Source organism: Meles meles, chromosome X (assembly GCF_922984935.1).
Source record: "Meles meles chromosome X, mMelMel3.1 paternal haplotype, whole genome shotgun sequence".
NCBI lineage: Eukaryota > Metazoa > Chordata > Mammalia > Carnivora > Mustelidae > Meles > Meles meles.
This window is the reverse complement of record NC_060087.1, coordinates 106,003,514-106,017,232: the sequence shown is the minus strand read 5'-3', so window position 1 is coordinate 106,017,232 and position 13,719 is coordinate 106,003,514. Positions and strand designations below refer to the sequence as shown.

The window sequence follows — 13,719 nt, the reverse complement described above, 5'->3', positions numbered from 1 at the left end:
AGCAGTCATCGGCCCTGACTCTCTGGCTGTTGTGGTCTGTGCTTACTCTCTGTGGTGCTGGTGGGACTCAGGCAGGCCATCTCTGAGAGGGGGTACCCAATGGGGACCTTGGTAGTAGGTTGGCAGTGTTAGAAAAATTTGCATTGGGCCACTAGGACTATGTCGGATCCGCTAAAATGCTGCAGTAGCTAGGAACTATGTGCCAGGGTGGCAGAGAGCACAGTGCAATGACTGGGCATGGCATGAGGCAGCAGCTGTGCACCTGGCATATGAGCCTGGTGTTCATGAGTACCTGGGCACTGCACTGCAGCTGTGCTCACTCAGCTTTAATGAAATTTGCCCTGAGCCAATGCTACAAGTGCCTGTGCCACCCCACCTCCTACAGGTGACTGTTTATGCTGGAGTATGGGAGAGGAAAATGACACCTACCAACTCCCTCATTTTCAGTGAAGTCCCCCAACACTCTCTGAAATCAGATTCAATAGATTTGTCTCCCATTTGCCTCTGGCACTGTGTAAACTTCCATTTTTATGTTGCCTCTCTGCACAGGCTTCTGTCTCTTTAAGGGCAGTGACCCAGCTATCACTCGCCCTCCTGGCTCACCCAGTCCTGAGATTGCTGACTTAAAGCTCCAGGCTCCCAAGTCCCACTGGTTATATAAACTTACAGAATTCAGCCCCTCTGGTTTTCTAAGCCAAATGTTATGGGGATTAGTCTTCCCTATGTGAAACCCCTGGTGCAAGGGCCTGTTTCTCTGCCCTTTCATCCCCATGCAGCATCATCCCTCCTGCGGGCAGCCTCCCTCCACCTTTCTGACCTTCCTACCTTTCAAATGTGGCTTCTTCTCTATGTTTAGTTATGGTGTTTGTTCTGCCAGTCTTCAAATCACTCTCTGGCTTATTGACTTGGATGGATGATATCTAGTTGTAAACATGGGAGAGAGTGAGTTCAGGGTCCTCGTACTCTGCCGTCTTCCAAATCCCTTAAAAAAGTTCTAAAAATAATACATAAAAGAATGTTGAACTATTTTTGCTAGATTTATTATTGTGAGATTTTTTAAGTGCATATTTTAATTTGGCTTCCTTATATAGGCATGATGTTGATCTTTTTTTCTGTTGATCTTTTATCCAACAACTTTGCTGTCCTCTTCTATTTCTCATAGTTTACCTATACATTCCATTTTGTCTCTTCCTTTTCAGGTATTACACATTATATATTTTTTGTTACCTTATGACACTAGCCAACATCTCTAGTACAACATTGAATTAGAAGCATTAATTATAGTACTTCTGACTTTAAGAGGAATATCTTTATTATTTTATTAGTAAGTGTGATGATTACTGTAGGATTTTGGAAAACCACTTTAATAATAACCAGTAAGCCCCCTTCTAGTCCTCTTTTGCTTAGAGGTTCTATCATGAGTAGGAACTGAATTTATATAATGCTCTTTCTGTATTTAAGGTAATTTTTCTTTAATCCATTATGAAATGAACTTAAAGTGAAGTAGATTAATTCAATAATGAATTATATGACTACATTTTCAAAAGTTAAACCATCGTAGTGTTCACGCCTACTTGGTTGTAATAACCTTTTTTAAAAAAAGATTTTATTTATTTATTTGAGAGAGAGAGAGTGTGTGTGTGTATGAGTTGGGGGAGGGGTAGTGGGAGAGGGAGAAGTAGGCTCTCTGCTGAGCATGGAGCCTGACACAGGGCTTGATCCCAGGACCCTGAGATCATGACCTGAGCCAAAGTCAGATATTTAACCAACCGAGGCAGCCAGCAGCCCCAGTTTTAATATCTGTATTTGTGTATGTGTGTGTGTGTGTGTGTGTGTGTGTGTGCTGGTTTGTTTTCCAGATCTTTTATTGGAGATTTTTGCAGACATGTTTATTAGTGAGATTGGCCTATGGAAAAGTCCCTTTTTTCCTTACCCCATTTTGGAACTAGATTATAGTAGTCTCACAAAATCATTCAGGAAAACTTCTCTCTTTTCTTGTTATCTGGTATCACTTAAAGCAGAGATTATCTATTCATTGGAAGTTTAACAAAATACACATAGAAAACCATGTGGGCCATTTTCAGTTTCTTTAATGGGTATTCAGGCTTTGTATTTCCACTCAAGTCATTTTGTTTCCTTGAAAAATATGTACTTCTTCTAAGGTTTCAAACTTACTGGCATAAAATTGTTCAGAGCACTCTCGTTTATTTTTATATTTTAATCTTTAATGTTTATTTGTATCATTTCTTTTCTTACTTTCCTTGCTTTCTCTTGCCAGAGGGTTCTCTATTTTATTATTCATGTCAAAGGCACAGGTTTTGGTTTTGTTGATCTTCTCTATTGCTTCTTTGTTTCTGGTTTCATTAACTTCTGCTCTCACCTTGTTTTTGTTTCTTTCCTTCTACTTTATATGCATGCTGTCCTTTTTCTAACTTTTTGAGCTGGACACTTTGTTCATTAATTTTCAATTGTTCTTTTCTACTAAGTGTATGTAAAGCTGTAAATTTCCTTTATGTAACTGTTTAAGCTATATCCCACAAGTTTTTATAAATAGTATTTTCAGTGTTATTCATTTCCTAATTTCCAATATAATTTTTATGTAATCCATGAATTATTTTGAAGCATGTTTTTAAAGAACACTTTTCTTTGGTGGGTTCTTTTTTTTGCTTTTTGTTTATTGATTCTAATTTTAGTGCACTTTGCTGAAACATCGTGATCTGTAGGATGTAAAATCTTTGCCATTTATTGAGCCTTGCCTTGTGAACTACTATTTGTCAGTTTTAGTAGGTATTCTCTATGTGCTTGAAAAGAATATATATCATATAATCATAGCTTTGGGGTTCCATATATGTCCAGTATATTAAAGTTGTTAATTATACTATTCAGATTTTCTACTTCCTTACTTATTTTTTATCTTCTTACTACCTATTGTGAAATTTGTCATTTGTTGTCTTATCAGTCTATCAGCTTTTGCTTTATTGATCTGGGAGCTATATTTTCTTATTCAGTCTGGATTTTTACATCTCCCTGATGAATTATTCCTTTTATCATTATGTAATGACTCTTTTAATCCATAATAATGCTTTATACCTTGAAATCTATTTTGTCTGATGTTATAGCTACACCCTGCTTCTCTTGGATGATACTTTTCTAGAGTGCCTTTTTCTTACCAAATTTGTATTTATGGTTTTTTTATTACCAAATTTTCATTAGTATATTTCAGCACATCTCTTATTAACAGAAACAATATAACTTGATTTTCTTTTCCACTGAGTTCCAGAATCTTTCTCTTTTAAATTTCAAGTTCAGCTTATTTTTATTTACTAGGATTGCTGACATGTTTGGACTTATAGCCCAGAATCTTCTTTTATGTCTCCTATTTATCATATTTATTTTTTCTTTGTCTTTCCCCCCTTTTCTGCTTTTTCCGTTGTTGTTGTTGCATTATTTTCATTCTTTTTCAACCTTGGAAGTTGTAAATTGCTTTATATTTCTCTTCTTTTGGTCATTACAACTGATTTCTTAACATTTTGTTAAAATTTAACACATATACAGAAAAGTACAAAAGTCATAAGTATACGGCTTAGTGAATTATCTAAGTATAAAACACCTGTTAACTGCCACCCAAGTCAAAATGTAGGATACTATAACCAGAAGCCTCCTTTGTTGCCCTCCCCAATTATTGCCTCCTCCTTCCTTCCTCCCCAACATAACTATCATGACTTCTAATATTTGCCTGCTTTCCAAGCATGTTATCAATAGAATCTTACAGTATGTATGATTTTGCATCTCATTTCTTTCACTCAACATTGTTTTTAGAGGAATTCATCTGTATTATGGTACATAGCTATAGATCATCCCCTTTCATTGTGACATAACCATGTTTTTTGTAAAATTATCTATCATAATTATATCTTCTATTGTTGATGTGTATTTAAAGCTTTTCCATTTTTTGGCTAGCACATATAATTCTATAAATGCTTTTATACACATCTTTCAGTGAACATTTGTTTACTTGCACTTCTGTTGAGTAAATACTTAGAAGTAGAATCACTGAACCACAGGGTATACATATATCAAATTTCAGCAGATAATGTCAGAGAGTTTTCCAAAGTGGTTGTACTGATTTACAAAATCACCTGTAGTATATATGAGACTTTTTATTACTTCACATTGTCACCAACTTTTATTACTTTCAGTCTTTTTTTTTTAATATTTTATTTATTTGACAGAGAGAAATCACAACTAGGCAGAGAGGCAGGCAGAGAGAGAGGAGGAAGCAGGCTCTCTGCGAGCAGAGAGCCCGATGCGGGGCTCGATCCTAGACCCTGGGATCATGACCTGAGCTGAAGGCAGAGGCTTTAACCCACTGAGCCACCCAGGCGCCCCTATTACTTTCAGTCTTATAGATTTTAACCATTTTTGTGTGCGTGCAGTGTATTTCATTGTTACGTTATTTTGTATCTCCCTGATAACTGATGATGCTAAGCATGTTTCCACACAGTTTTGTAGACTAGGGTATCCTCTTTTATAAAATATCTTTTCAGATCTCTTGTCCACTTTTCTTTTTTTTTTAATTTATTTTTTCAGCGTAACAGTATTCATTGTTTTTGCACAACACCCAGTGCTCCATGCAAAACGTGCCCTCCCTATTACCCACCACCTGTTCCCCCAACCTCCCACCCCTGACCCTTCAAAACCCTCAGGTTGTTTTTCAGAGTCCATAGTCTCTTATGTTTCGCCTCCCCCTCCATTTTTTTTTATAAACATATAATGTATTTTTATCCCCAGGGGTACAGGTCTCGGAAGCTAAGCAGGGTCGGGCCTGGTTAGTACTTGGATGGGACACTTTTTTTTTTTAAGATTTTATTTGTTTATCTATTTATTTATTTATGAGAGAGACAGAGAGAAAGATAGCAGAGGGAAGGGCAGAGGGAGAAGGAGAGGCAAAGAATCTCAAACAGACTCCATGCTGAGCATAGAGCCCAACACCAGGCTCATTCTCATGATCATGAGATCATGACCTGAACCAAAACCAAGAGTCAAACACATAACCAGCGGAGCCACCCAGACATCCCAAGATCTCTTGCCCATTCTTGTATTGAGTTATATGTCTTATTATTGACTTGAGAAAGTTCTTTGTATATTCTGGATACAAACTCTTTTTCATTTATATGTGCTGTGAATATATTCTACCACTTAGAGCATGTTTTTTCTTTGTCTTTTGATTAGAAAACAATCTAATTTTGATACAGCCCAATTTATTATTTTTTCCCCTTGTGGTTAGCATTTTTGCGTACTGTTTAAGAAAATTTTTTATGTTAAGATCATGAAATTGTTGTGTTCTGGAAGTTTTGATAGTTTATATTTACTACATTGTATCTGGAATTGATTTTATATATAGGGTGAGGGTTTTTTTTTTTTCTAGTGGATATTCAGTTTCCCAGAACCACTTAAAAGAGCAGTCATTTCACAGTTGCCTGCCATGCCAGCTTAATCATAATTCAAGTATCCTTATAAGTTTTGGGACTCTATTCACTCTCATTGATCTACTTGCTGTTGTGTCAGTACCCACGGTCTAAATTAACATACCTTTACATTAAGTCTTGCTGTTGGCTAGAGTACATCTTCTCACCTTAATCTGCTTCTTTCTTTAGCTGGTTAATATTTACACACATGTACAAACACACACACACACACACACACACATACACACACACTGCCAAGATATTGATTGAGGTTGCATTGAATCTACAGAATAATATGGGGGAAATCAACATCTTTAATTTTGTTTTTCAGGTAATGAGTTTGGTGTAGCTTTCCATTTATCCACGTCTTCTCTAATTTTTCTCATAAAGTTTTATAGTTTTCATCATAAGTTTTACACATATTTTTTAAATTTATTACTAGGTATATGATCTGATTATGTTACACATGGTTTAAATATTTCTCAGTGTTTGTTGTTGATAAAAGGAGAACTTTTTTATATATTAGCCTAATATCTGAAGAACCTGCTAAATTCACATATTCTAATAATTTATCTCTATAGATTCTTTTCATAATTAGTATAAGCACAGTCATACTATCTTTGAATAATGATGATTTTATTCATTCTTTTTCAATTTCTATACATTTTTTTTCTTTTTCTTATATTATTGCACTGGCTAGGACCTCTAAAATTATGGTAGATAGAAGTAATGATCATAGGCATCTTTTCTCAGTTCTCAATAATAGAAAAACTACTTCAACATCTCACTATTAAATACAATGTTTGCTGTAGGGATTTTTTGTAGCTAATCTTTATCAGATCAATGTTCCTCTTAGCCTTAGTTTGCTATAAGCCTTTATCATGAATAGATGTTTAGTATTTTACTAAGTACTTACTATATATCTATTTAAATGATCATATGATTTTTTCTTTTATTTCATATATATGATGAATTACATTGATTTTCAGATATTAACATAATCATATATTCCTAGAATAAGCACAATTTGATCATTATTTCATGTTATGTAATGCTAGATTTGTTGTTTGCATTTTAAGATTTTACATTCATCTTCATGAGTGAAATTGACCTGTATTTTTTCCTATAATATTCTTGTCAGGATTTTATATCAAGGTTATGCTGGCCTCATAACTCACATTGTGGTGTTTCCTCTTTTTCTATTCTTTGAAAAAGATTATTCAAAATTGGCAATTTTTCTTCCTTAAAAGTTTGATATATTTATAAGTGAAGTCGTCTGAGACAGTGATGTTCTTTGTGAGAATCTTTTTCATTGTGGGTTTAGGTTCTTTATAGAAACTATTCAGTTTTCTTTTGTGTGTCTGTGTTCATTACTATAAATTGTGTTTACTAGGAATTTGTCCATTTCATTGAAATTTTCAAATGTGTTGACAAAAAGTTGTTTGCAATGTTGTTTTATGATGTTTTATGTTTGTACATTCAATAGCAGTGTCGTCTTTTTCATTCGTGATATTCTCTATTTTCTTCTTCATCAGGTCCCATCAGTTATCAGTTTTATTGGGCTATGCGAATTGTCAGACATTCGCTTTCTTGATTCTTTATATTCTACATTCCTATCAATTAATTCCAGCTTTTTTAATTATTATTTTCTTTCTTCTACCCTCTTTGAGTTTACTTTGCTTTTTTTCTTCCTAATTTCTTGGAACAGATGCATGTGTCATTGTTTTCAGCTGGTTTTCCTTTATACTTTTAAAGTTTTCCTGTATACATGGATTTAGTTATACCAATTTTGATATGTTCATTGTATTTTCATTCACTTAAAGTATTTTCTACTTTCCGTGATGATTTTCTTTTTGTTCCATAGCTTTTTAGAGGTATATTTTGTAACTTCCAAAATTTTATGGATTTTATAGTTACCTTTTGTTTATCTTTTTAAATAATTTTTAGAAGGTTTTATTTATTTATTTGACAGAGAGAGACACAGCAAGAGAGGGAACACAAGGAGGGGGAGTGGGAGAGGGCAAAGCAGGTTTCCCAGGGAGCAGGGAGCCCGATATGGGGCTTAATCCCAGAACCCTGGGATCATGACCTGAGCTGAAGGCAGACACTTAACAACTGAGCCAGCCAGGCACCCCTGTTTATGTTTTTTTTTTAATATTTTATTGATTTGACAGACAGAAATCACAAGTAGGCAGAGAGGCAGGCAGAGAGAGAGGAGGAAGCAGGCTCCCTGCGGAGCAGAGAGCCCGATGCGGGGCTCGATCCCAGGACCCTGAGATCATGACCTGAGCCGAAGGCAGAGGCTTTAACCCACTGAGCCACCCAGGCGCCCCCCCCGTTTATGTTTTTATTTCAAGTTTAAGTCTACAGTGGGCAGACAACATGCTATAAATAATTTCAATACATGAGATACATTGAGACATGCTTTATATTTATAGTCCAGCATATGGTCAATATTCATAAATGTTCCATGTGCACTTGAAAATTATGTGCGTTTTGTATTATTTATTGTAGTGCTCTGCATGTGTCAATTAGATCAAATTTGATAATCATGTTACTCAAATATTTCATATCCTTTCTGATTTGTTGTCTGCTTGTTCTATCATCCGTTAATAAGAAAGGGGACCATCAAAGTCTCTGACAATTTTGTAAATTTGTCTTTTTCTCTTTTGTTGCTTCATATACTTTCTGATTTGTTGTCTGCTTGTTCTACATCAGTTACTGAAAAATGGAGGCATTAAAGTCTCTATGTTGTAAATTTTTCTTTTTCTCTTTTGTTGCTTCAATTTTGCTTCATATATTTGGCTTGATATTTTCTTCACTATTAGAAATTTCTTAGCCATTATGTAGTCAAATATATTTTTTTTTCTGGCACCCATGAGACTGACAAAAGCTCTACTCAACTTCCGAGTCTTCCAGCTGATTCTACCGGAACTGACAGATACTTCTAGAAGAAGAACATCCATAAATGTAAAATTCACCTCTCTCGGTTTTCTTTTTCTCCTAGAATGTGGCCAAGTAATTCTTTACTCTTTTGTGAACTCCAGTAACGTCCAACAGTTTTAAATATATTTTGTCTAAATTTTCCAGTTTACATCAGGAGAGAATAGTAAAAATTACTGAGGTCAAAATTACTAGAAACAATTCCACCTTTAAATTTTTATATGCATACTTAACAAAGTATCTTACTTAACTCCTGAATAGTACAAAGTTTTAGAAATATTTCATTCTGGACACTCCATTGCACATTTTATTATTGGGTAGTATTTTATTTCAATATTGTTTTCTAATTCCCAAATTTATTACTATTAATGATATTATTATTATCATTATAGTTAATGCTTCCTTTCCATCTCTGTGGGCTAGTGGATAGAGTTTGTTAGTTCCCTTCTCACTGAGATTGTATCCCTTCAAGCATCCTTACTTTCTGCAGGAATTTCAGTCTAACTCCCCATCTTAATGGGCCAAAAATCTCATCCCTTTTTCTCTGTGTACATAGACACCCAAGCCCCCAGTCATTACTGGGCATAATAACCACTTAGAACACTCAGAAGGTTGACTTATATGCTTACTTCTTTGGCTGTTAGCTGCATCTTTGCTTCTGACAGTTAATAATTCTGTTTCTTGTGAGCCAAGACATGTAATTTTTTTAAAATTATTGCATTTATTCTACAGTTCTAAGGTTTATACTGAGATGGTTTAAAGATAGGCTAGTCTGCCATTTTGCTGATATTGTTCATCCAGTCCTGTTACTTTTGAGGAAATCATCAGAACGATAGTTTTTTCTGTGCTTAGAGTTTATAGTTTTATAAAGCAATATACACAAAACTTTGCCTCTAATTTTTTCTGTTAGCTATGACTTGATTGGCTTTGACCCATTTAGCTCCCTAATCTTAGAAAGGCCCTTTCAGTTCAGCCTTGGAGAAGGCTTTTAAGGGGAGCATAATTATAACCTCAGATTCATGACAAGAACAGAAGTTAGAAATCCAGATTATCAATTAGAAATTCAGAAACAAGATATAGAGAGTTAGGTGCTGTTTCAAGATCAACCTACTTGAGCTATCATTTATTAGGCAAAGCTCCCCCCCTTTTTTTTTTGTATTTTGTATTTTCTTGGTTCTATACTTTTCTTACAATCTGCTGACCCTACACACATTTTCCATTCACTGTTCCACCCATTCAAATCTGACTTTACAACTGCTGCCTTATCAATACAGTTCTTCGTAAAGCCACCAACAATTTCCATACTGATAAATTCAATGGACACTTCTCTGCTGAAATCTCACTTGATCTCTCAGTATCCACTTTTCCTTCTGTCATACCTTGACCCACAGAGAATACTTGTGAATGAATTAGTGAACAAATTGATTTAGTTAGTAATAAAATCCATACTTGTGTCTTTATCAGAAGAATATTCTCACCCACTGAAAAATAACTCTGCTAAGTGCACATTAGAAACCTTCGTTACATAGATAGAGCTTTGTTACAGGTTATATAGAGTAATACAAATATCATCACGTGTCAGTACTTCTAAATATATAAAACCTGTTTCAGAATTTGAGATTATGAAAGATAGATGACTTGGCTTCAGAACACTCTCTGTTTCTTTCAAGAGTATATGGCCAGTCGTACTCAAAACCTGTTGCATTATTCCTTTTGCATTCTTCCTATAGGCTTTCATCCCCCATTTCCTCTTCCAGCAAGGGTATTCAGTCAAGAAAAAGGTTTGCCAAACTTTTACTTTAGCTTCTCTACTGTCATAACTTTATTAATATTCAGCATGTCTCGACAAAAAGTCAAGGGGACAGAGGAGAGAACCTCGGCAGAGCCAGTATACAACTTGATTATACTGGCCAAATAATGAATGCATTTCCAGATAAGACTGTGTTTTAATCAACCAGGATTCATTTTAAATGCTTAAAGTAAATGCAGATATTGTGTGCATGTTCAGGGAAACTAGTTGATTACCATCTTTGGCAGCTTTACCTTTTGTATATTATAAATTTTATTAGAAAGCTATCTTTCCAATTGTAGAACCTCTCTTCCTGAATGAAGTTAGAGCACCATTTTACTATGTGTGTGTGTGTTTTCCCCGATGATTGCTTGCAGCATCATAAAATCCTTGTAACATTATTTGTGATCTTAATGAATTTTTAGTGAAACCCACTTGACATTTGTTTGGCAGTGACTTCATTTCTAAGCCTTGAATGCCATTATCATTTTATGGACTTTTCAAAATCAATTTGACTTAGGGTTTATTTTATACTTAGAGACTTAACTATCTTTTTTATAGAGTTCCTTGCAAATTCACTGAAATGCTAGAGGTCTTTGTGACATTTAGTTTATATATTTAAAATATAAATATAGAGTGGGATTTTTGGTAATTTTAATGTCTTTTGGAAGGAACAAACTCTGGTTTTAATAAAATATGTAAACATGGGCGCCTGGGTGGCTCAGTGGGTTAAAGCTTCTGCCTTGGGCTCAGGTCATGATCTCAGGGTCCTGGGATCGAGCCCTGCATCGGGTTCTCTGCTCGACAGGGAGCCTGCTTCCTCCTCTCTCTCTGCCTGCTTCTCTGCTTACTTGTGATCTCCGTCTGTCAAATAAATAAATAAAATCTTTAAAAAAAATAAAATATGTAAACATATCTTCTTTGAATTTCCCACAGAGCTCTGTACTATGGAATGTGGTAGCCATGGAGTCTGCTCAAGAGGAATTTGCCAGTGTGAAGAAGGCTGGGTAGGACCAACATGTGAAGAACACTCCTGTAATTCTCACTGTGCCGAGCATGGCCAGTGCAAAGATGGAAAATGTGAGTGTAGCCCTGGATGGGAGGGCGACCACTGCACAATTGGTAAGTACTGCCATACTTTGAACAAAGTACATTGGATTAATTGAAGAAGGAAAAGCATGTTAGTGATAAATCACCAGGCTTTTCATAGAATTTGAGGTTGGAGGAGAGAAAAAGGAGAAGGGTTAGCCATTAAGTTTGAAAGTTTGCTTAACTGGGAGTATTCCTCCCTTGTTGATAGTATCTTACTTCTTTCTTATGTCATTTCTTTGCTCATTACTTCAGTATTCCTTATATTTTCTGTTTTCTGGTGCATTGAGTTACTCAAATGAAAGATGACACATTGGAATAAAGTGTCATTAGTTAATAAGAGAAGTGCTTTTGTTGTGAACATAACATTCACTGCCCATTTTTCCTTTTGCAAAGTATAGGTTGTTTCACCTGAAAGCACTTAGAGGCAATTTCATTAAACAGGACTACTTTAACAGAAGCCATTTGATATCATTAGGAGCTTTCTTTAATGTATATGAGGAAGGCACTCCTGACCTACCATCAACAGAGTATCTGTATTGCATTATCAGGTAGTATAGAGAGTTCGTACTGAGACATCTACCCTCTCCCACCCCTTGTCACAACTTTCACTAATTATGAGGATGCTGCCTGTGAGAACTGTCTGTGGGTATGACAGAGCCTACGTAATCTATCATGCCGTCTTCACACTATAAAAAGACCATAATAATAACTAGAGTTTCAATTTAAAATACTTTTATTTTTCTGGAAAAAATCCAAGTCCTTGACACATACATGTATCTGCAACAAAGGCCTCCTTCATGTATAGACAGACAAGTACGATTCCTACTGTTCAGCTAAGGAAAGTGGGTCACAGTGTGTTCCGTGGCATTCCGTGAGCACACAGACATCGCATGCAGAGCAAAGGCAAGGGTACACCTCTGGATACCCAATTCATTGCTTGTGGGATTTTTTCCCCCACCAGACTGTACCACTTCTCTTATTTTTAGGTAAAAGTATTTTGTTATAATGGTTGGGACCTGTCAAAGTAAGTATACTATATATAACATATATAACATATAATATTAATAAACTACATTACTACTGTACTAAAGGTATAGTAAGTCTTGTTCTGTGACTGTGGAAAATATTTAAGATTCATTAAAAAGTGGTGAGGGGTGAGATTCCGATGCGGCATAAGTAATTACATTCCTGCACTACAGTAAGTTTATTGCCTTCACATAAGAGGATTTAAATATTCTGATGATTACGGAAGGTGGTTACTCCAGAACTCCCTTCTAAAGATATTACTAATAAGAAGTTCAAGCTAGTGCTCTTTCACAAAAGTTATTACTGAATTGTAAAAATGCAGTTCTTATACTTTTAATGAAATATGACACTTTTTTAGGAAGCCTAATAGAGTTTCTTGCAGAAAAGCCATTAATATCTTTCCCACAGAAAATATTATTCACAAACTACACAGGCCCATGTACCAACTTTTGAGCTGCAGGCATTTCAGCAGTTCACAGTTTGCTGTTCTCCTCCCAGGCAACAGATGGTAGACCATTAATACATGTTGGATAGCTGTGGTCTCCCAGAAATTCATTCAATCACTCTTTCCCCCCCCCCCTTTTAGCTCACTACTTAGATGCTGTCCGAGGTAAGATTTTTCTCACTCGTTTTATAACAGAAAAATATTGTAAATGGAAAATATGCATGTGGGAAAGGAAGGCTGGGTGGGGTGTGTGTGTGTGTGTGTGTGTGTGTGTGTGTGTGTGTGTGTTTCGGGTTTGTGTTTTTACTTCTGGTAGGCTTCCTTAAGTGTGATATTGTCGGGTCATGATATAATAGTCTGACTAAAAATTAATTTGTTTTTCTAAAAACAAAGAGTCTTTTTTTTGGCTATATTATATAATGATTGACAAGCAGTTTTAAGAACTGTTTGTCTTTCTCTGGAGTTGTGTGTGTGTGTGTCTGTGTGTCTGTGTATATATCACAGGCAGGTAATTATTAAATGAACTACGTTTGAATAGACAACTGAACATTTTCTTTAACTTAACAATATGGCTCTAAGTCCATGTACAATATCCTTTCAAGGGCAGAAGAATTCTCCCCTTATAAGTAACCCATCGTGCATCCTCCCAAGGATCTGCCTTTGACACAGACAATAAGGGTTTTTCTGTCAGATATCCTGGCCTTTCTTTACCTCAGCCTCAGAAAGTTGACTATGTTCCAAGTTATCCCTGATTTCTCTGTATCCATTGTATATCTATGATCGTGGAACTAGATGAATGAAGCTAGATAAATTATTTTCTTAAACCCATATATATATTCATCCTGTACCACTTCTTGAGGAATATATATTTATATATGCGTACATATATATTTACACATAATATATATAATGAGAGAGTCTTCATATTTTCTAGCAGCCATCTGTCATTTTAAAGT

General features: G+C 35.4%; 1 protein-coding gene across 1 annotated transcript in view; it reads left to right on the top strand.

Annotated features, from left to right (window-relative positions):
* Positions 1 to 13,719, top strand: part of TENM1 (teneurin transmembrane protein 1) — an 811,134-nt gene that overhangs the window by 618,780 nt on the left and 178,635 nt on the right. The window contains exons 15-16 of the mRNA XM_045995540.1: positions 11,137 to 11,322; positions 12,905 to 12,928. Coding sequence (XP_045851496.1) covers positions 11,137 to 11,322; positions 12,905 to 12,928 — 210 coding nt within the window. The remainder of the gene's footprint in view (positions 1 to 11,136; positions 11,323 to 12,904; positions 12,929 to 13,719) is intronic.